The following is a 23,135-nucleotide window of genomic DNA, read 5'->3' on the forward strand; positions in this document are numbered from 1 at the left end:
ACCTTTCCTCCACTCTCCTGCATCTGCAGTCCCCAGTATTCGGGTCTGGGGATGGAACCCAGGGGCATTCAACCTCCGAGTTACAAAACAGAGTCTCACTAAGTTGCAAAGGGCCTCACTAATTAGCCGAGGCTGTCCGTGAGCCGCGATCCTCCCGTCTCAGCCTCCCAAATGATAAGATTACAAGCGTGCGCCACCACGCCCGGCTACCCGCTCTGCTCTAGCAAATAATCTGACAACCTTCCGGATCGCGCATGCGCGTACAGGTCCTGGGCGGGGCGGGGGTGTGGGGCGCAGGCGCAGTAGCAGGATCTTCCTGGGCCACCGCTAGACACGTGGGTTAGCTGTCTCCCGTCCCTTACCTCCCCAAGGAGCCAATCTTCTATTTCGAGGTGTCCATCGTGGGCAGCAGATTATTGAAAGCCATGGCGCCGGCAGAAATCCTGAACGGGAAGGTGGTCTCTGCGTAAGCACTTGTCATTGTTGTAAGGGTTTGGGCTCCTGGCGAGGGTCCTAAGCAGGGTTTACAGGCTCCCCACCGACACAGTGTTTGCGGGAGGGATGCGTGTAGAAGGGGAGTCAGGGCAGCGGGTGGGGAGGAAGGCATCGCCTGGGCCTGTAACACCGAAGACGGATCTCTGCAGCCCAAGAAAGAGGCCCAGGGCCCAGTCTGTGTGTTTAGTTGCTGTCCCTGCTGGCTTCTGTATTTTGGCGGCAAGTCCTGGCCTGATTTTGCTTCCCAAAGTACAGCTGCTGGCAACTTTCTGCCAGAAAATAAGTTCATTGGTGCAGGTGGAGCGCCACCGTCAGAACTGGGAAACCTAGTCTTTCTTGGTATCTGGAGAAAACTGGTTGTAACAAGACAAGTTTGGCGACAGAGGGTCTCCTTCCTGTTCACACTTTATATCTGTACGCCATAGTTTAACTTTTCCTTTTTTCCTTTTAAGTCTTTGCTTCTTGTAGCCAGCCCTCTCTCCGTACTGATCTTGAAGTTATTTTTTAGTGTGTCTTCTGAGTCCTGAGAATATTACAAATACCATTTAACCTCTGCCTGTGGATGCTTAACTAGTGGGTCTAGTGGGTCTGTTTGCCAAATTTACTACCAAGTAATAAGACCCCTTGCTTTTTATGTTTTTTTTTTTTTTTTGAGCTGACTCGCTCAAACTCCACAATCACATCCCTTGCCTTTTTTTTTTTTTTGCGGGTTTGGGGATGGAATCCAGGGACATTCGACCTCCGAGCTACACCCCCTGCCCTATTTTTTATTCTTTTTATTTTGAAACCGGGTCTCAGTGAGTTGCAGAGGGCCTAAGTAGCTGAGGCTGTCCGCGAACCGTGATCATCCATCCTCCGGGTCTCAGCCTCCGGAATGCTGGGATTACAAGTGTGTGCCACCAACGCCCGGCTATCCCTTGCTTTTTGTCTGAGAGGTGATTTTTTTGGAGAAAGATGAGAGTAGGAAGGAATAGAGAAGGATGCACTCTTGTTCTGTTTGACTGTACTGAGGCTGTGTTTGGGACCTTTGGTATTGCCAGTTATTTAGTAACTGCTGTGGCTGGCAACAGTAACTCTTTTGGAAAGTCTGGCATAATGAGAAGTTTTTTGTTTGTTTTTGTTTTACTGGGAGTTGAACCCAGGAACATTGTTTTCCAAGTTACACTTCCATACCTTATTTATTTATTTATTTATTTATTTATTATTAGTGGCACTGGGGATGGGACCCAGGGGCATTCTACCTCTGAACTGCACCTCCAGCCCTATGTATATATTTTTTATTCTTTATTTTGAAACGATCTCACTGAGTTGCAGAGGGCCTCACGAAGTAGTTGAGGCTGCCCTTGAACCACGATCTTCCAGTCTCAGCCTCCCAAATGCTGGGATTATAAACATGCACCACCACACCCCACTGACTTTTTATTCTGAAACAGGATCTTGCTAAATTGCTGAGGCTGGCCTTGAACCTGGGATCCTCCTGTCTCAATCTTGCAGGAGTGAATTAGAAAATCACTGGTGATGAGCTGGGCCATGGCTATAATTCCAGTGACCCTGGAGGCTAAGGAAGAACATCTTAAATTTGTGGCTAGGGCCGGAGTAGCAGGGCATGGTAGAAGATACCTATAGTCCCAGTACTTTGAGGACAGCCTCAGCAAGGAGTGAGATTCTCATCAACCTTGTGAGACCCTGTTTCAAAATAAAATTAAAATAGAGAGGTGTACTTTGGAGCTAGAATGCCCCCGGGTTCAATCCCCAGTCACGCACACTCGCATGCATGCACACACGCACGAACACACTCACGCACACCCTGGGGCATGGTTGAACTCCCAGTACTACAGACCCCCTCATTGGCAATGCAACCTACCCAGGGGGAAAATGATTTCCTGGAAGGTAGAGAAAATAAACAAAGATGGAGAAATGTCAATTACATGGTGGTGAATCTGCCATGTTGGTGAGGAAGAACCAGTTTTACTGGGGTTCTCAGGTCATACATCAATGCTTTAAGCTTGTTCACCCTATGTAACTGCTACTTTGGATTCTTTCACCTATTTGTGCATTTATATATAAATATTTCAAGCTGGACATGGTGGCCCATGCTTATAATCGGGAGGCTGAGACAGGAGAATCACAGGTTTCAAAACAGCCTCAGCAAATAATGGGACTCATCAACCTAGTGAGACCCTGTTTCAAAATAAAAAGCCAGGTCTGGTGGCGCACGCTTGTGATCTCAGTATTTGGCAGGCTGAGACAGGAGTAGCGCAGGTTCGAGGCCAGCCTCAGCAACTTGTGAGGCCCTCCACAACACAATGAGACCCTGTTTCAAAATAAAGAATAAAAATTAGGTATGGGGGTATAGCTTGGATGTAGAATGGTCCTGGGATCCATCCCTAGTACTGCAATATATAAAAGAAAGAAAGAAAGAAAGAAAGAAAGAAAGAAAGAAAGAAAGAAAGAAAGAAAGAATAAAGTAGGACTAAGGGTGTAGCTCAGAGGTAGAATGCCCCTATTTTTGTTTCCCAGTGCCAAAAAAGTAAAAATAAAAATAAATAAATAAATAAATAAATAAATAAATAAAAAGGGCTGGTGTAGTTTGGAGGTTGAAACACCCCCCCTCCCAGTTCATTTCCCAGTAACACACATACACACACACACACGTGTGAGATCATGCAATTTTTAAAATTTATTTTTTGTGGTACTGGGGATAGAACCCAGGGGCACTCAACCACTGAGCTATCCTCGCAGCCCCTTTTTTTGTGATACTGGGAATTGAACCTAGAGGCATTCTACCTCCAAGCTATATCCCCAGTCTGATTTTTATTTTTATTTTGAGACAGGGTCTTCCTATGTTGATGAGAGTCTCACTACTTGCTGAGAGGCTGTCTTGGAACCTGTGATTCTCCTGTCTCAACCTCCTAAATACTGGGATTACAGCACCACTACAACTGGCTTTTTTTGTTGTTGTTGTTTTTTTCCTGTGGTACTGGGGATATAACCCAGGGGCCTTCTACCTCCAGACTATACCCCATGACCTATTTTATATTTTATTTGGAAACAGAATATCACTAAGTTGCTGAGAGCCCCACTAAGCTTCTGAGCCTGGCTTTTTTTTTTTTAAATAAGGTCTTGCTGAGTTGCCAAAACTAGCTTCAAACTTATCCTCTTGTTTCATCCTCCTAAGTACTAGGGTTACAAGTGGGCAGTATCAAGCCCAGCTAATATTTTTCTTTATATGCTTGGCTTATTTAACTTTTTTTTTTTTTGCGGGTCTGGGGATGGAACCCAGGGGCATTTGACCTCCGAGCTACATTCCCTGCCCTATTTTTTATTTTTTATTTTGAAACAGGGTCTCACTAAGTTGCAGAGGGCCTCACTAAGTAGCTGAGGCTGTCCACAAACCACGATCCTCCAGTCTCAGCCTCCCAAATGCTGGGATTACAAGCGTGCACCACCACGCCCGGCTGGCTTATTTCACTTTAATGTCCTTTAGATCCCTCTGTTGTGGCAAGAGTTCCCTTTTGGCTGTATAATATTCCAATATATATATATATATATATATATATATATATATATATATATCACATTTTTAAATTTTATTCATCAACCGATGATGCATAGTCCCCCCCCACCATATGTTGCTTATCTTGAGCAATGCTGTGTGAACAATGAGAATGCAGGTATTTTTACAAGGTAGTGACTCTCTTTTGTTTTCATATCAGGAGAGAGTCATGTGGTAGTTCTGTTTTTATTTTATTTTATTTTTTTAAGAAACCTCGATTATTTTCCATTGTAGCTATACAAATTTACTTTCCCGTTACTGGTGTACTAAGATTCCCTTTTCTTCATACCCTCACCAACATTTATAATCTCTCATCCTCTTGATGATAGCCATCTAAAGGCGTATCAGATGATATCTCATAGTGGTTTTAATTTGCATTTCCCTGATAATTAGGGTGCTGAGAACCTTCTCATGTCCCATTGATCATTTTTGTATTTTCTTTGTCTGAATGTTTTTCAACATGTTGCTTCTAGACTGCGTTACTTCTACTTGACTTTCTGTTTTTCTTATATTCAGTCCTTTCCCTTTTACCAGTACCTTTTTCGAGATAAAGACTTCCTTTTAGAAGCCGGGCGTGGTGGCGCACGCTTGTAATCCCAGCATTTGGGACTTGGGGAGGCTGAGACCTGAGGATCGCAGTTTGCGGACAGCCTCAGCTACTTAGTGAGGCCCTCTGCAACTCAGTGAGACCCGATTTCAAAATAAAGAATAAAAAATAGGGCAGGGGCTGTAGCTCGGAGGTCTAATGCCCCTGGTTTCCATCCCCAGACACGCAAAAAAAAAAAAAAAAAAAGAACAAAAAATAGGGCCGGGGGTGTAGCTCAGAGGTCAAATGCCCCTGGGTTCCATCCCCAAACCCACAAAAAAAAAAAAAAAAAAAGACTTCCTTTTAGAAAGACTGGTTGTGAAGAGATGGTTCAGGTTCGTGTCTTGAGAATTGGTGCACACTACTTATGTTCTGCTTGAGTGGAGAACAAATATGTTTACATGCATCATAAGGACAAATAGATGGACTGTTTTGTTTATGTGTACATCCCAAACACCTACAAGCTCTATTTTACTTCTTACTACTTGTGTACTTCTTTACTTGATTTTAAGTAAATTATCTAACCTCTCTGTGCTAAAATTTCTTCAGATATAGCGGCGCATGGTGACAAGCGGTGCATGGTGACACATGATTGTAATCCCAGCATTCGGGAGGCTGAGTCAAGAGGATCCGGGTTCTCAGCCAGCCTCAGCTACTTAGTGAGGCCCTTTGCAACTCAGCGAGACCCTGTTTCAAAATAAAGAATAAATTTAAAAAAATAGGGCTGGGGGTGTAGCTCGGAGGTAGAATGCCCCTTGGTTCTATCCCTAGTACTGCAAAAAAAATAAAAATAAAATTTCATTAGATGTAAAGTAAAGATAATATCCAGGCCATTGGGTTGTTAAGAGAAATAAATGAGTATCTGACAGAGGAGCATTTTAGAATTGTTCCTGGGACATAATAAATGTTCAGTATATGTTACTGTGCCAGGCATGGCGGCACACACATGCAATTCTAGTACTTGGGAGGCTGAGGTAGGAGGATCACAGGTTCGGGGCCAGCCTCAGGATAGGGGTTGCAGTTTTAAATATGGGAGTGAAGGACATATTCTTTGTAAAAGTGGCCAATGGACTAAGACTTTCCAAGAAATGGAGCCGTGAGTCTGCCAGCCTTAAGGGTTGCTGACCTTCTGACCACAAACACAGCCTGTGCCCTGGACCTTTAACCCTGCCAGTTAGTAAATAAGTGTCTTGAGGTCCTGGGGTTGCCCTGTGGGAAGCTGACTACAAGCAAAGGAAACTGACTTGGTTTTGAAACCTGCCCTGGGATTATCCAACAGGGGAGAGGGGTGTGTATTAGCATTGGAAGAACCACCCTCCCACCCTCCCTCCTTCCCTCCCTCCCTTCCATTTATTTATTTATTTATTTATTTATTTATTGCGGGTCTGGGGAATGGAAACCAGGGGCATTTGACCTCCGAGCTACACCCCTGCCCTATTTTTTATTCTTTATTTTGAAACTGGGTCTCACTGAGTTGCAGAGGTCTCACTAAGTAGCTGAGGCTGTCCGCGAACCGCGATCCTCCTGTGTCAGCCTCCCAAATGCTGGGATTACAAGCGTGCGCCACCACGCCTGGCTCCTTCCATTTATTTGTGGTGCTAGGCCTTTTCTCTCTGAGCTATATACCCCAGCCCTTTTTATGTCTCTTTTGTCCTCTCATGTCAGCCTCCCTTGTACTAGTGAAACAGGGTTTCTTGAGAAGAAACATGGTGTTTCCTTACGGCAGGAAGAAGAGCAAGAAGTTTATTGGAAACAGCAAGGAATAGGGAAAAGTGTCAGAACACCCCTAAGGGCTGTCCGTACTCTGGTGCCCAGCAGCTGCCTTCAGGAAAATACTTGAGGGTAGCCCAAGCCAAATGCCTTCAGTTGCAAGCTGCTTTCTCCCAAAGTCCACGCAATCTGCCAGAAAAGAAGTGCAGGTCACCCCTAGGGGCCCTGGTTGGCCTTGATGTCCAGTGGAGGCCGTCAGGTCACTACCCGAGTGTATCCCGGGCCAAGTGCCTTCAATTGCACCCCACCTTCTCTCAAAGCCAACGCAACCTGCGAGAGAGAAAAGCTCCCCAAAGGGGAGGGGTTCCCAGAGTGGGTAAACCATCCTGGTGACTGGTCTAGGGGTTTATATATCTCTGTAAGTCCTCTGTTACTTGGAGTCTGGGAGGCAGTTCTTAAAATTTGCATAGGGTATTTGCATGTTCTTGAGGGGTCTCCTTCTTTCAGTAGAGGTGTCAGACTTGCTCCAGGGATGTTTCCTGGGTTTGTTGATTAGTAAACAGATGGTTTTGTGAAGCTTTGGTCATTCTTACCTCTGAACCTTGGAAGGGCTGGTCTCTTTTTAGGAGACTTGGAAGTTAATTAGTATTCGTCGCCCCTCAGGAAATTAGGTTTTTCTACCTAGGTCTCTTCCCTACCCGCCTACTTCTTTTTCTACCTCCTCACTAGGATAATAGATTCACACTGCCATACCTGGCTTGGCTTTGCTCTTTAGATGAGAAAGCACTGTTCTTCTACATGTGTGCATTTTAAAGTGGGGTCTACTGTGTTTTATGTGATTTGTTTGACTTTCTCTTTTCTTGATTATAATTAGGCTTCTCCTCTCTCATAGGAGCATTTGTCTTTATTCTTTTTTGCTGAAGAAAGTTGTGAGGAGAAAGATGGTTGACCTCTTAGCAGACACCTACAGTAGGTGCTGAGTTTTTGTTGGTTAACGTGAGGCAGGTGGGTACGTCTGTAAGTTCTTTGTTGGTGATGGCCCTGGAACTTAAGATTCATCCTCATGGTTTGTTGGGTCTTTGAGTTTTCTTCTTGATGCTTTAGCTGCCTCATCTGAATATTGGGGTAGTGATGACCCCAATTCATAAGGCTGTTAGAATTAAATGAGTTAGCTGGGCATGGTGGTACTTTCCTGTAATCCCAGTACTTGAGTGGCTGATACAGGAGGAATACAGGTTTGAGGCCAGCGTCAGAAACTTAGGAAGACCCTGTTTCAAAATAAAAAATAAAGGGGCTGGTGGTATAGCTCAGAGGAAGAGTCCCCTGGGTTCAATTTTCAGTATTAAAAAAAAAAATAGATAAATTTGCTTGTAGCCGGGCGTGGTGGCGCACGCTTGTAATCCCAGCATTCGGGAGGCTGAGACCAGAGGATCGCGGTTTGCGGACAACATCAGCTATTTAGTGAGGCCCTAAAGAATAAAAAGTAGGGAAGGAGGTGTAGCTCAGAGGTTAAATGTCCCTGGGTTCCATCCCCAGACCTGCCCCCCCCAAAAAAAATTTGCTTATAAAGCATTTAGAGCAGTCCCTGGCACCTAGGGAAGGGCAGGTCTTTTTGGCTATTGAATTAACATTGGTAAGCTTTCTTTTTGTCCTGTTGAAGAAATACCTGTAGGTCCTTTTGTGCTTAAAAAATTTTTCCTGTAATGAGTTCCAAAGTACAGGACACTCAAAAGTTCCACGGGACTTTGAAGGTCCTGGCTGTCCGTGCTTTGGGATTCTGTGCAGAAGAGCAGGTGGGAGCTCCCGAGAGGCAAGACTTTCTTCTGCCAGGTCTTAAATATTGGTAGCTCTGGCAGGCGCTGCTTTTTCCTCTGTCCCGCCACAGAGGGTTGCTGCTCCATGCAGCTCCCAAATAATCATTCGTGGTTCCTGCCACGGAAGGTCTCTGCTCTGCGGCAGCTCCCTAACACTAGTCTTTCTTGCACGACAATGACACAAAGCCTGACATAATAATTTTAAGAGAATTTAATAATTAGGGGGTTGGAGAATAGATAGAGATGGCACATTTTCTTGGCCTTCTGTAGCCAGGGCCTTATTTTTATAGAAACTTTAGACAAGGCATCATAAAAATTAATTAAACACAGAAGCTAATAATTGTCGTGGGTCACAATAAAGAAGATCAGTGAGGCGGGCATTTGACAAGCTTAGAGGAAGGAGGGATTAGACATTACAGGGAGGAGACAGCCGCACCTCAGAGATTACACCAGGTCTCTTGGAATTTGTCCCCTTATGGACAGATCCCACCCAGCCAAATACCTTGTATTCAAACTGGACTGGTCCAAGATGATAATCTCGAAGCACTTCTAAGATGACACTTAAAGAGGCCGCCCCACCAGTTAGAGTGGTGGAGTCCAGAGCTGGCAGCAGCTACCGCAGTCATGACAAAAACCCTAAGTGGCAGGAGAGTTAGGGTTTAGTGGTTTGACGGTAGGGCTTTGTGCAGGGGTCCAGGTCCCCTAATGTGCCCTCCACTTGTATGAAGAGTCTTCTAGAAGAGAGGGAGTCAGGCTGGTACAATGTGGAGGAGGCCCCTGGAGGGCGGGGTCTCCCTGACTTCAGGTAGAGGTCATCGGACAAGGTGAAGGGCACATTCTTCCCTGTGGCCTGGGGGAAGCCATCCCCCTCACTCTCCTCTCCATTCAGTGGGATTGATGGTGATTGTTTCCTGTGTGCTGTGGTTACAGCTTTATTCCCTGGCATCTGGTTCATGTGCAGAAGGCTCCCATGACCCCTGCCCTGTACAGTATGCTGCCCCTGCTGCTAGCACCTGTCAGTCCTTGGCCTTGAAGGAGTGGGTGGCTGGTGCTGCCATGCTCAGGATCTTCAGCCACCTGGCCATCCCTCCCCTTCATTCAGAAACGATGTGCCTTGCCCAAGGGTTCTGGCGCAGAAGGAACAGGTTCAACAGTGCGTTACCCTCCCTTACCAGGGCTTCTCACTTGTTCAGAGGAATTGCAGCCAGGCACGGTGGCACATGTCTTTCATTCCAGTGATTTGGGAGGCTGAGGCAGGAGGATCACAAGTTTGAGGGTAGTTTGGACAGCTTAACAAGACTCTGTCTCAAAACAAAAAAATGAAAAGGGGTAGAGATGTAACTCAATTTTAGAGCACCAGTAGGTTCAATTTTTTTTGGGGGGGAAGTAACGAGGGATTGAACGCAGGGGCATTCTTCCTTTAAGCTACACCCTCAGCCCTTATTTTGATAAAGGGTCTCCCTAAGTAGCTGAGGGTCTTGCTAAGTTGCTGAGGCTGGCCTCAAACCTTCAATCTTCGTGTCTCAGTCTCTCAAGTACTGGGTTTGCAGGTGTGTGCCACCACGCCTGGCTGGAATTGCAAATGTTTATCCTTCCCACCAAGAGGTGCCCTGGGTTTGGTTCTTTAAGAGGCCTTTCCACCGTTATATGACTCAGTCTCTTCGGAACCACCCAACTGATCCTCTTCAGAAAGTCAATTTTTAGGTTCTTTGACTGGTTAGAGGCCAATCTAACCTGACTTTTTCCCTTTATGAGAAGCTTGTTTCCACAAGTCTAGGCAGGAGAGGTGCAGTTTTGGTTTTCTGGTGCTTTATGAGTTTCAGAAGATAAAGAAGCATTTCAGCATTTCTAAAAATAAAAAAGGTGTTTTTTGTGTTTTTTTTTTGCAGGTTTGGGAATGGAACCCAGGGGCATTTGACCTCCAAGCTACACCCCCTGCCCTATTTTTTATTCTTTATTTTTTTATTTTTATTTTTTGGAAGATTTAAAGAAGTTTATTAAAAGAGAAATACAGAGGATAGGTACAGCTCCATACCAGACTGGCATGGAGGGGTGACTCGAATGAATACACCCTTATTCTTTATTTTGAAACAGGGTCTCACTGAGTTGCAGAGGGCCTCACTAAGTAGCTGAGGCTGTCCGCAAACCGCGATCCTCAGGTCTCAGCCTCCTGTGTGCTGGGATTACAAGCGTGCGCCACCACGCCCAGCAAAAAAAAAAAAAAAAAGGTTTTGATAGAGCCTAGAGCCTGTCCAGAACTTAATCTGCACTGGCTTGAAGTCTTGTCATGATAAATGATCACTGTTTTGGCTTTTGGTGTCAAATAATAGTCCCTGCTTATTTAGTAAGCAGCCTAAGTCCAATGCCCTTTGACTGATTCTTCCTTCCCTCCCTCTCTTCCCTTCCTTCCTTTCTTTTGTGGTACTGGGGATTGAACCCAGGGACATTCTACCTCCAAGATACGTCCTCGGTCCTATTTTTTGTTTGTTTGGTCTCCAAGTTGCTGAGGCTGTTCTTGAACCTGCCTCAACCTCCCAAGTACTAGGATTATAGATGTGCGCCTCCAACCAGGCCAAAGGGCTTCTCTTCTCTTGGAGAGAATCCCTTTTTCCCTAAACTTTTCCTGTAGACTTCTCTAAGAGCAGAGAGGCGGGGGCTCTGAGAACCTTTTCTCAAGAGCTCTTGGCCTGCTCTTCCTTTCTAAGTGGAAGTGGCTTACACTCCCCTTGAACAATGTCTACACTCCCCTTGAGCAATGTCTACACTCCCCTTGAACAATGATCCGGAGCCCTTGCAAGGGACTTGTAGCTGTCTGTTGGCGTCATAACCAGCTTTGGAGCCAGATCTGTGGTTGGTAATCTTCAAATAGTGAGGCTGCTTGTGGATATGAGGCGCTTGCTGGCAGAGCGGCTGGCAACAGCCCTCCCTTGTTGGCACAGGGCTGAGCGCAGCTTCTTAAATCCTCTCACAGAGCCGTCATGTCTAGTCTCCTCACTCTGCAATTGGCAGAAAGTGACAACACAGTGGCCTAGAAGCCAAATATTTTGTTTTGTTTGACTTGTGGAATTATTTTTTTTTAATTGGATTACTTCTCAACACATTTGTGTCTGCAATTACACATAAAATCTGAACGCCTGACTTTGAAAGGAGGTGGAAAGTTTAGCAATATTTTATCTTTTTTTTTTCAAACCACTGAGGATTGAACCCACAGTTGTTCTGCCTCTGAGCTAAAAAGCACTCTTTATTATTTTTTTTTGAGGTACTGAGAATTGAACCCAGAGGCATTCTACCTCTGAGCTACACCCCCCAACCCTAGTTTATTTTTTATTCAGGAACAGGGTCTCACTAAGTTGCTGAGAGCCTTGCTAAGTCGAGGCTGGCCTCAGACCTGCGTTCTTACTGTCTCGGGCGTGCACCACCAAGCCTGGCTCCACTATACTCTTTTGACATTGAGGACATATTGTAGGTAAATACACCCTACATTTCACCCTTAATACAGGTGTGTTAAAAACAAAGCTGATATTTATTTACTGAAGTTAAATTTGTAAAAAATCATTTTGAGCTGGGCGTGGTGGTACACACTTGTAATCCCAGCATTCGGGAGGCTGAGACAGGAGGATTGTGGTTTGCAGACAACCTCAGCTACTAATTAGTGAGGCGTTTTGCAACTCAGTCAGACCCTGTTTCAAAAACTAAAGAAGGCCGGGCATGATGGTGCACGCATGTAATCCTCGCGCTTGGCAGGCGGAGACAGGAGGATCGCGCAGGTTCAAAGCCAGCCATGCTGGCTTTAAGAGACCCTATTTCCAAAAACAAAACAAAAAAAAAAGTAGAAAATAAGTCTGTGAGTGTAGCCCGGAGGTAGAAGGGCTTCCGGGAACCCCAGTACCACCAAAAAGAAGAAGGAGGAGGAGGAGGAGGAGGAGGTGGTGGTAGAAGGGCTTCCGGGAACCCCAGTACCACCAAAAAGAAGAAGGAGGAGGAGGAGGAGGAGGAGGAGGAGGAGGAGGAGGAGGAGGAGGAGGTGGTGGTGGTAGAAGGGCTTCCGGGAACCCCAGTACCACCAAAAAGAAGAAGAAGAAGAAGGAGGAGGAGGAGAAAAAAAATAGGGCTGGTGATGTAGCTTGGAGGTAGAATGCCCCTGGGTTCCATCCCCAGTACTGTCCAAAAAAAAAAAGCATTTTGGAGCCAGATATGGGTAGCGCACACCAGCAATCCCAGTACCTGGGAGGCTGAGACAGGAGGATTTTAAGTTCAAGGCTATAAATAAAATCCTACATTTTACAAAGTGTTTCTTGGTCGATTCAGTTTGCTGTTCTGGTCCCATTTATTTCTCTAAGTCAGTGGTTCTTAGAGGGGGCAGCTTTCCTTTTTTCTGCCTCAGGGTTTTTGGACGAGTCTGAAGACTTTTTGTTGTTATTACATAAGTCTGTGGGCCACGAACATCGAGAGGCAGAAGCCAGGTATGTGGCTAAGCACAGGACAGCCCCAGAAAGAATTAGCTGGTCCAAAAGTCAGTAGTGCTATGATTGAGAAACCCTTATCTAAAATAAAAAAATAGCCGGTGTGGTGGCACACACATATAATCCCAGTACTTGGGAGGCTGAGACAAGAGGATCGCACAGGTTCGAAGCCAGCCTCAGCTACTTAGTGAGGCTCTCAGCAACTTAGTGAGACCCTATTTCCAAATAAAATAAAAATTAGGTCTGGGAGTGTAGCCCGGAAGTAGAAAGCCCCTGGGTTCCACCCCCAGTACCACACACACACACACACACACACACACACGCACTCATGCATAGCAGTTATTGTATCATTGTATATGTGGGTTAATCATGGCCTTTACCTTCACTGAGAGTTGTAGGATTCCTTAAATATTTTACCTGATTTTCTTGTCATAAGTATCATGCAATTTACTTTTCTTTTCTTAGGTCTTTGAAAGAATTAGAGTTGAATGGAAGAATTTTATATTATAAAATTTCAATGAAGCAACCATTTCTTCACATTAAACTTTCAAATATGTATTAGAGACCTATTAAATTTGGTAAATATTTGGGCCAAATTTTAATAATTTCTACTGAAAGTATTTTATTCTCTTGTGGTACTGGGGATGGAACACAGGGACATTATACCTCTGAGTTACACCCTCAGATCTGTTTTTTATTCTTTATTTTGAAACACAGTCTCACTGAGTTGCAGAGGGCCTCACTAAGTAGTTGAGGCTGTCTGCAAACTGCAATCCTCTGTCTCAGCCTCCCAAATGCTGGGATTACAAGTATGCACCATCACGAATTTTTTTTTTTCTTTTTTTTCTTTTTTTTTTTTTGGTGCTGGGGATGGAACCCAGGGGCTTTCAACCTCTGGGCTACACTCCCAGACCTATTTTATATTTTATTTGGAAACAGGGTCTCACTAAGTTGCTGAGAGCCTCACTAAGTAGCTGAGTCTGGCTTTGAATCCTGCGTGATCCTCCTATCTCAGCCTCCTTAGTACTGGGGTTACAAGCCTGTGCCACCACACCCAGCCAAAAGTATCTTTTTTTTTTTTTTTTTTTGGTGGTACTGGGGTTCCTGGAAGCCCTTCTACCTCCGGGCTACACTCCCAGACCTATTTTTACATTTTTTTATTTGGAAACAGGGTCTCCTAAGCCAGCGCACGCGGCTGGCTTCGAACCTGCGCGATCCTCCTGTCTCTGCCTCCCAAGCGCGGGGATTACAAGCGTGCGCCACCACGCCCCGGCAAAAGTATCATTTTTATACATGATACAAATTACTATTATTAGTTGACTATCCCATATACTGATATAATGTAGCTTTTACTATACTAGTGATATGTGAAATGAGTCAGATTTCTTTCAACAGGAAGGTAATTTGTTTTGTTCCTTGATTTATTATTGTTGTTATTATTATTATTATTTGGTGCTGAGGTTGAACCCAGTGGCATTCTACCTCCATACTACACCCCTGGCCCTATTTTAGTTTTCATTTTGGAACAGAGTTTCACTGTGTCGTGGAGGGCTTCACTAAATTGCTGAGGCTGGCCACGAACCTGTGGTCCTCCTGTCTCAGGCTCCACAGTACTGGGATTATAAGCGTGTACTACCATGTCTGACTCGTCATTTGATTTAAATGACTAGAAATATGAAATACATGTAGTTCTCAAAACACTAGGTGGCCTCACAATCACAGTTATTTTCACAAGAAACTATATATTAAGCTTGTAAAAAAAAATTGAAGTACTCGTTAGAACAAAATGGAGATGAAGCAAATTAATAAAAATATTTGCGTTGTACTGCACCGTTAGAATCTTATAGAATGATCTACTTCTAGGGGAAAGTAATTTAATCTTTATTTGGAAGAAGCCATAAATATATGTTTTGTTGTTTGAGACAATGTCTTGCTATGTTGCCCAGGATGCTCTGGAACTGGTGGTCTCCAGTGATGCTTCTGTGTCAGTCCCCTGAGCAGCTGGGACTATAGGACCATGCCACCACTCCTGAGATATATGCTATTATATACATACATGCATGTATGTATGTGTACACACACACACACGCACATGCACACACATTCTTAGAGCTATACCCTAGTCCTTGTTTATTCACTATTTTGAAATAGGGTCTTGCTAAGTTACTGTCTGTTGGTAAATATCAGGACAAGGAGCACACAGCTGGACAGCAGAAACAGATTTATTTGGAGATAAATCTGGGAGGAGGCACCTGATGGGGAGAGAGAGCCCACGAGAGTCAGGGGCCCCTGTCTTACAGACGAGGGGCTTTTGAGGGGCCATTAGGAGGGAGAGATAGTTGCACGGTTGTGGCTTTTCCCTATTGGTGGTTTTGACAGCAGTCAGACAGGCAGGTTTATGGGCTGGGAAGGGAGCTGGTTAGAGCCACTTTTCCCACCACTGCTGGAGTGCTTTGCCCTCCACCTCTGGACAGGCCTCACAGCCAGACCTCACAGTGCCCACAGCTGTCCACTGGCCTCAGACTTGCGGTCCTCCTGTCACAGGCAGGTGTGTGCTGTGACACCAGGCTTAACGCCCTATATATTTTCTTTTCTTTTCTTTCTTTTCTTTTTCCCCCTTTTGTGGCACTGGGATTGAACCCAAGGGCTTTCTACCTCTGAGCTACACACCCCAGCCCTATTTTATCTTATTTTTTGGAGCTGGGGATTGAACCAGGAACATTCTACTTCTGATACTTCTGAGCTACACCCTCAGCTCTAATTTATTTTTTTTATTTTATTTATTTATTTATTTATTTATTTATTTATTTATTTATTTTTGGTGGTACTGGGGTTCCTGGAAGCCCTTCTACCTCCAGGCTACACTCCCAGACCTACTTTTACATTTTTGTTTGGAAACAGGGTCTCCTAAGCCAGCGCGCGCGGCTGGCTTCGAACCTGCGCGATCCTCCTGTCTCTGCCTCCCAAGCGCGGGGATTACAAGTGTGCGCCACCACGCCCGGCTTCTAATTTATTTTTTTGATCTGGAAACAGGGTCTTACTAAATTATGGAGAACCTCTCTAAGTTGTTGAGGCTGGCCGCGGACCTACAATCTTCCTGTCTCAGCCTCCCATGTACTGGGATTACAATCATGCGCCACGATGCCTGGCTTAAAGCCCTATATTTTGAAGATGAGTGTTCTTACTTTTATTAGAAATCAGTTACTAAGCACATTTTCTGTGTACGATTTTTGTTGGTGTCTTTTGCTGGGAGTTGAACCCAGGACCTGACGCATGTTAAGCACACACTACCACTGAGGTACAGCCCCCGGCCTTCTGTGTATACCTTTTGAGACTTGCTCTAAGATTGTACTACATTGCATTGATTTTGTGACCTAATGATAGCTTTGTTTTCATTTTATGGTGCTGGGGATTTAACTTGAGGGCATTCTACCTTTCAGCTACACCAGACCTGCCTTATTTTTATTTTGAAACGGGGTCTCGCTAGGTTGATGAGAGTCTCACTATTTGCTGAGGCTGTCTTCAAGCCTGCGATTATCCTGCATCATGCCACCACACTTGGCTCATTCTGCACGTTTCTTTTTTCTTTTTTTCTCTTACGGAACCCAGGAACATTCTACCTCTGAGCTACACCCCCCAACCCAAATTTTTTTTTTTTTTTTTTTTGGTGGTACTGGGATTCCTTGAAACCCTTCTACCTCCGAGCTACACTTCCAGACACACACACACACACACACACACACACACACACAATTTATATATTTATATATATTTCTGGCTCTTAAGCCAGGGCGTCTAGCTAGGGCATCTAGCTTCGAACCTGCGCAATCCTCCTGTCTCTGCCTCCCAAGCGTGGGGATTACAAACGTGCGCCACCATGTCCGGCACAATTTTTTAATTTTTAATTTTGAAACAAATTCTCACTGAGTTGCAGAGGGCCTCACTCAGTAGCTGAGGCTGGCCGCAAACCCGGATCCTCCGGCTCCGCCTCCCAAGTGCAGGGATCAGGAGCCGCCCCGCCCGGCTCAGCTGTGCAGTCCTTAGCCATGCTGCTAGGTACCTTTCGCTGCTTCCTTTGCTGCACAGCATCTTTGAAGTGTCCTTGTTAAACCAGGTGGGGTGGCATATCCTGTCATCCAGCACTTGGGAAGCTGATGAGAATCACAGGTTCAAAGCCAGCCTCAACAGCCTTGTAAGGCCCTCTGCAACTTAGTGAAATCCTGTTGCAAAATTAAAAAATTAAACACCAGGCCTGGTGGCGCACGCTTGTAGTTCCTGCGCTTGGGAGGCTGAGACAGGAGGATCACGCAGGTTCAAAGCCAGCCTCAGCTACTTAGTGAGGCTCTCAGCAACTTAGTGAGACCCTGTTTCCAAATAAAAAATATAAAATGGGTCTGGGAGTATAGCCCGGAGGTAGAAAGCCTCTGGGTTTGCCCCCAGTACCACCAAAAAAATTAATTAATCAATTAATTACAAATAAAATAGGGCTTGCCGGGTGTGGTGGCGCACGCTTGTAATCCCCACGCTTGGGAAGCAGAAACAGCAGGATCGTGCTGGTTCAAAGCCAGCCTCTCTGGCTTAAGAGACCCTATTTCCAAATAAAAATATTAAAAAATTAGGTCTGGGAGTGTAGCCTGGAGGTAGAATGGTTTCCAGGAACCCCAGTACCACCAAAAAAAAAAACAAAAAAACAAAAAACAAAAAATAGGGCTAGAGGTGTATGTGTCGTTTAGAGGTAGAACGTCTCTGTGTTCAATTATACACACACACACACACACACACACACACACACACATCTTGTTTGTTTATATTTTAGCAGTGCTTTTCTTCATTGTCATGAATATCAAAGAGTTGAGCCGGGCTTGGTGGCGCACACTTGTAATCCCAGCATACAGGAGGCTGAGACCAGAGGATCGCGGTTGGCGGACAGCCTCAGCTACGTAGTGAGGCCCTCTGTAACTCAGTGAGACCCGGTTTCAAAATAAAGAATAAAGCCGGGCGTGGTGGCGCAGGCTTGTAATCCCCGCGCTTGGGAGGCGGAGACAGGAGGATCACGCAGGTTCGAAGCCAGCCGCGCTGGCTTAAGAGACCCTGTTTCCAAATAAAAATATAAAATAGGTCTGGGAGTGTAGCCCGGAGGTAGAAGGGCTTCCAGGAACCCCAGTACCACCAAAAAAAAAAAAAAAAAAAGAATAAAAAATAGGGCAGGGGGTATAGCTCGGAGGTCGAGTGCCCCTGGGTTTCATCCCCAGACTCGCAAAAAAAAAGATTTGAATCTGAGCTCTCACGTTAAGCAGGTAGAGTTGACATTTGTAATGGACTTTGTTGGGAATAATTAAATGATGCTTTGGGCCAAAGATGATCAGTGACTTGTTGAAGGGGGTTGGGTTTTGTGACCAGGACACTCCAGGGCTAATATGCGTCCACAGGAATATGCACCCTGCACTTTTTTTTTTTTTTTTTTTTTTTTTTTTGCGGTACTGGGGAAGAAACCGGGGGCAGTCTACCTCCAAGCTATACCCCCAGCCCTATCTTTGTTTTGAAACAGGTTCTCAAAGCTGTGGAGCGCCTCACTAAGTAGCTGAGGCTGGCTGCAAACCTGGATCTTCCTTTTCTCGGCCTCCCAAATGCTGGGATTACAAGTGTGTGCCACCACGCCCGGCTTACCTTGCACTTTTATTGACTATGCTCCTTAGGCGGGGGGGGGGGGGGGGGAAGATAACCCAGCTGGGCACAGTGTCCCACACCTGTAATCACAGTACTTGGGGAGGCTAAAATAGTAGGATCACAGATTTGAGACCAGTGAGAGATAACTTAGACCATGTTTCAAAATAAAAAAATAAAAGAGGCTGGAGGTATAGCTCTCTTCCACTAATGCTCCAGGGCTGATTTCTCCTTCATAGAGACTGAGATGTGTCTTCCCTTAGGATTTTTAAGATAAAAAGAAACTGCAAACTTTGGACTCTTTTTGTGTGTGTGTGTGTGATACTGGGAATTGAACCCAGAGGCATTCTACCTCCACGCCGTACCCCAGCCCCAGAAGCTCGAGTTGTACCTGTGTACCCCTGGTATCGTTTTCTTTCTGTTTCCTGTTATTTTATCTAGAATTCCAACCACTTGGTACCAAATTTCCGTCAACACTGTCACCCAGGCGCTGTCATGACATCTCTGGCCTGGACTTTGGCTGTTGACGTAGTTTCCTGCTGGCGTAGGAACTACGTCCCTGATTTTTACCTTTTCCCTGTCATCTGTTCCTGGCTCAGTGATTGGAACAAACTTAAAAAAAGTTAAGTCTGATCAGGTCCTTCGTTCAGGTCAAAGCCCAGTGAAGGTGTTTTTAACTGAAAAGAGAAATACATCTCATGACTCAGGTTCCTTATTTATGCTTGAAACATAAAATGTTAACTCCAACCTTTCCTTTTCCTCCAGGCAAATAAGGCAGAGACTAAAGAACCGAGTTGCTCAGATGAAGGAGCAAGTTCCTCATTTTACGCCCGGCCTGGCGATCTTGCAGGTATCATGATTAGTACCTACTAATGGTCTCTGGTCTCAGTACTTCAGCCAGCACACACACGTCAGACCACTTCTCCATCCCACCCCGCCTTTCTTCTTTTTCTTTTTGTGAAACCTTTTCAGTTTCTCTTTGAGATCAACCCTTCTTCAACTCAATTTCCAAGTGCCGCTTTATGCTGACCCCTGCCCTCCTCTGTGGGTGCCCTTTCCCTAGACCAGTGTCTCTTAACCTTAAGACCTTATGGGAGGCTGAGACGGGAGGATGACAGGTTTGAGGCTAGCCTGGGCAATTCAGTGAGACCCTGTTTCACAATAAAATTAAGTCAGGCATGGTAGTGCATGCCTGTAACCCCAGTACTTGGGAGGCTGAGACAGGAAGAACACAGTTTCAAGGCCGGGCTCAGCATTATTGAGTACCACATTCAAAATAAAAAGTAAGTCAGGTGTGGTGGGTAATCCCAGCATTTGGGAGGCTGGGACAGGAGAACCGTGGTTCCAGCAGCCTCAGCTACTTAGTGAGGCCCTCTGCAACTCAGTGAGACCCTGTTTCCAAATAAAGAATAAAAAATCAGGCTGGGAATGTAGCCTGGAGCTAGAATGCCCCTGGGTTCCATCCCCAGTACCGCAAAAAAAAAAAAAAAAAAAAAAATAGGGCTGCGGGTACATACAGCTCAGAGGTAGAATGCCTCTGAGTTCAATCCTCAGTACCAAATACACATAAAATAGAATAAGCTGAGGGTGTAGCCCAGATATAGAACACCCACCACTGTCAAATCCCAGTGCCACCCCCACCCATTTAAAACCTCAAGGAGCTTTTGTTTATATGGTATTATTTGTTAATATTTATATTGGAAATGAAAACTAGGTTTTTAAAATATTTGTTCATTTAAAAACACCAATAGTGAAGCTCACAATATGTTAATGTAAAGAGATATTACAGAGAAAGAACTTTATGTCAGTGTATTAAGGAGAAGGGCTTTTTGATTTTTGTGGGACTGGGCAAGTCTCTTGATTTAAAATCCGAGAGCTTTTCCTCCCCACATCTGACAAAAGTAAGATGAGATGTCGCCCGCTCTTTTCGTGGAATTTCATTCTCTCACAGAACACAACTCTTGTAAAACACAGTAACAGCCGATTTACCTGAGGTACAGCATTTGGGGGTGGGGGGACAAACCCAAATGAGATCAAGGATATCCAACCACTTAAAAGTTAGTTCTTTTTTTGTACTGAGGATGGAACCCCAGGACGTTCTACCTCTAAGTTCAACTACAGCTCTCTTTTTTATTCTTTATTTTGAAACAGGGTCTCACTAAGTTGCAGAGGGCCTCACTAAATAGCTGAGGCTGGCCTCGAACCTGCAATCCCCCCGTCCCAGCCTCCTAAGTACTGGGATTACCAGTGTGTGCCACCACACCCGGCTAGAATGGCATTATTTTACATGTTCTGCACGCTTGATACTGTCTCGCGTATGACAGAGAGGGCTCCATCTCTTCTGCTTTCAGCGTCTCTTGCGATTTGTTGGTCTGGTTGAAATGTAGGAGAAAAGCTGGCCTCAAACAGATGTGCAGTTGTTAAAGGCAATAATTTTTTATTGTTTTCCCAAATAATTATGGGTTTTGTTTGTTTGTTTTGATATTGCACGGGGACTCAGGAAGTAAAGTTTTTTTTGGTACTGTAGAATGATCCAGGGTCATTCTACCTCTGAGCTATATACCCCCGATCTATTTTTAAAATTTTTGTTTTATTTATTTATTTTGCAGTACTAGGGATTGAACCCAAAGGCATTCTACCTCTGAGCTGCAGCCCAGCCCTACTTTTTATTCTTTATTTTGAAACCGGTTCTCAGTAAGTTGCAAATAATGTGTCACTATGTAATTGAGGCTGGCCACAAACCTGTGGTCCTCCTGTCTCAGCCTCCCAAGTACTGGGATTACAGGAGTGTGCCAGCTCACCTGGCTAATTTTTAGTTTTAAAGGTTAGTTGGAATATGGAATCTGGAACTATCTGAACTTTTATGCTTTGTTACATCTTTTTATCTTTTCATACTTTGTTTGATCAAAATGTTACCACCCAGGAGTGGTTTTGTAACATCCTTTATTCCTCATTTGGAAAATAATGGTTCACTGAATTATGCAGATCTTCCAAATGTTAGCATATTTCGTTATGCAATATAAGAAAAACAAAACCCACAATCAGACAGGCATGGTGGCACACGCCTGTATTCCCTGGGGAGGCTGGGACAAGAGGGTTGCAGGTTCATGGCCAGTCTCAGCAACTGAGCAAGACCCTGCTTCAACATTAAAAAAAAAAAAAAAAAGTAGGGCTGGAGGTATAGTTCAGAGGCAGAATGCCCTAGTTTCAATCCCCAGTACCAACAAAATCCCCCAAATAATTTAAAAACCCCAACCAAATCCATAATCATTAATATCACCAACAAGCTCATCAGAAAAGTCATAAAGTATTGAAAAGCAATCTAACTCACATATTGATAAAAAAAAAAAATTCTTGCTTGAAAATTCAAAAAATGTGTGTTTTGTTGCTGGGAACTTATTTCAGGGCCTCTCACCTGCTCAGCATACGCTGTACCACTAAACTATACCCTCCTCACCCCCAAAATTTTATCATTGGCAACAAATGCATTTAGTTGTTTTCCTTAAAGTACTAGGCTCACTTTATTCTGTATGGGGGGGGGCGGGTGCCAGAGATTGAAGAGCCCAGGGGCTCTCTTCCACTGAACCACATCTTCGGCTCTTTTACTATTTCTTTCTTTTGTGTGTGTGTGGTACTAGGTATTGAACCCAGGGGCAGTCTTCCTCTGAGATATATCCCCAGCCCTATTTCATTTTTATTTTGAAAAACTAGGTTCTAACTAGCTTAATAGGAATCTTACTACTTGCTAAGACTGTCCTTAAACCTGCGATTCTCCTGTCTCAGCCTCCCAAGTGCTGGGATTACAGGCATGTGCCACCACATCCAGCTCAGTCCTTTTTATTTTCTTTATTTTTATTTTTTTATGTTTTTGTGATAATGGGGATTGAACCCAGAGACATTTTACCTCTGAGCTATACCCCCATCCTGTTTTATTTTTTTATTTTGAAACAGGTTCTCTTAGGTTGCTAAGAGTCTCACTAGGTTGCTGAGCCTGTCCTTGAACCTACAATCCTGTCTTAGGGCCCATTATAAGGGTGTGACACCATGTCCGGCTTGGGTTGAGGTTGTTTTTTTTTTTTTTTTTTTTTTGTATTTTGGGTTTTTTTGTTTTTTCTCAGTACTGTGGATGGAGCCCAGGGGCATTCTACCTCCAAGCTATACCTATCGTCCTATTTTTTAGTCTTATTTATTTATTTATTTATTTTTGCGGGTTTGGGGATGGAACCCAGGGGCATTCGACCTCCAAGCTACACCCCCTGCCCTACTTTTTATTCTTTATTTTGAAACCGGGTCTCACTGAGTTGCAGAGTGCCTCACTAAGTAGCTGAGGCTGGCCACGAACTGCGATCCTCCAGGTCTCAGCAATGCTGGGATTACAAGCGTGCGCCACCACGCCCGGCCCGTCTTTTTTATTTTTTGAAACAGGGTCTCCCTGAGTTGTGAAGGGCCTTGCCAGTAGCTGAGGCTGTCTGTGAACCATGATCCTCCGGTCTCCGGCTCCCAAATGCTGGGATTACAAGCATGAGTCACCATGCCCGGCTTGGGTTGAATTTTAATAAAACCAATACTTTGAATTGCTTCAAGGTGATTCCTAAGCGATGCTGTCCTGCTTCTGCTGAGTGTAGATGGCAGGCAAGGATGCCTGATGACTGGTGTGGTCTGGTGCCCTAGTTTGTATCGGTGCTGTCTCCAGCAGTCTTTCTTGCCGTTGCTTTTGTAGTCAGTACAGAAGTCAGCACAGTAAAAAAGACATTATCATAGATGAGAAAATTGTCGGAAGCAAAAATGGAGTCGCTGTGTCAAAACAGTTGGAGCCAGAAAAGGCCACAAGAGTCCTCACGCAGGGT

At 44.7% G+C, this 23,135-nt stretch overlaps 1 protein-coding gene across 1 annotated transcript in view; it reads left to right on the top strand.

Moving 5' to 3' along the window:
* Positions 1 to 398: 398 nt before the first annotated feature.
* Positions 399 to 23,135, top strand: part of MTHFD1 (methylenetetrahydrofolate dehydrogenase, cyclohydrolase and formyltetrahydrofolate synthetase 1) — a gene marked incomplete at its 3' end in the record, with an annotated part of 83,046 nt that continues 60,309 nt past the window's right edge. The window contains exons 1-2 of the mRNA XM_080706767.1: positions 399 to 466; positions 19,054 to 19,138. Coding sequence (XP_080562893.1) covers positions 426 to 466; positions 19,054 to 19,138 — 126 coding nt within the window. The 5' untranslated portion in view covers positions 399 to 425. The remainder of the gene's footprint in view (positions 467 to 19,053; positions 19,139 to 23,135) is intronic.

Source organism: Muscardinus avellanarius (assembly GCF_963383645.1).
Source record: "Muscardinus avellanarius genome assembly, chromosome: 12".
NCBI classification, from domain to species: domain Eukaryota; kingdom Metazoa; phylum Chordata; class Mammalia; order Rodentia; family Gliridae; genus Muscardinus; species Muscardinus avellanarius.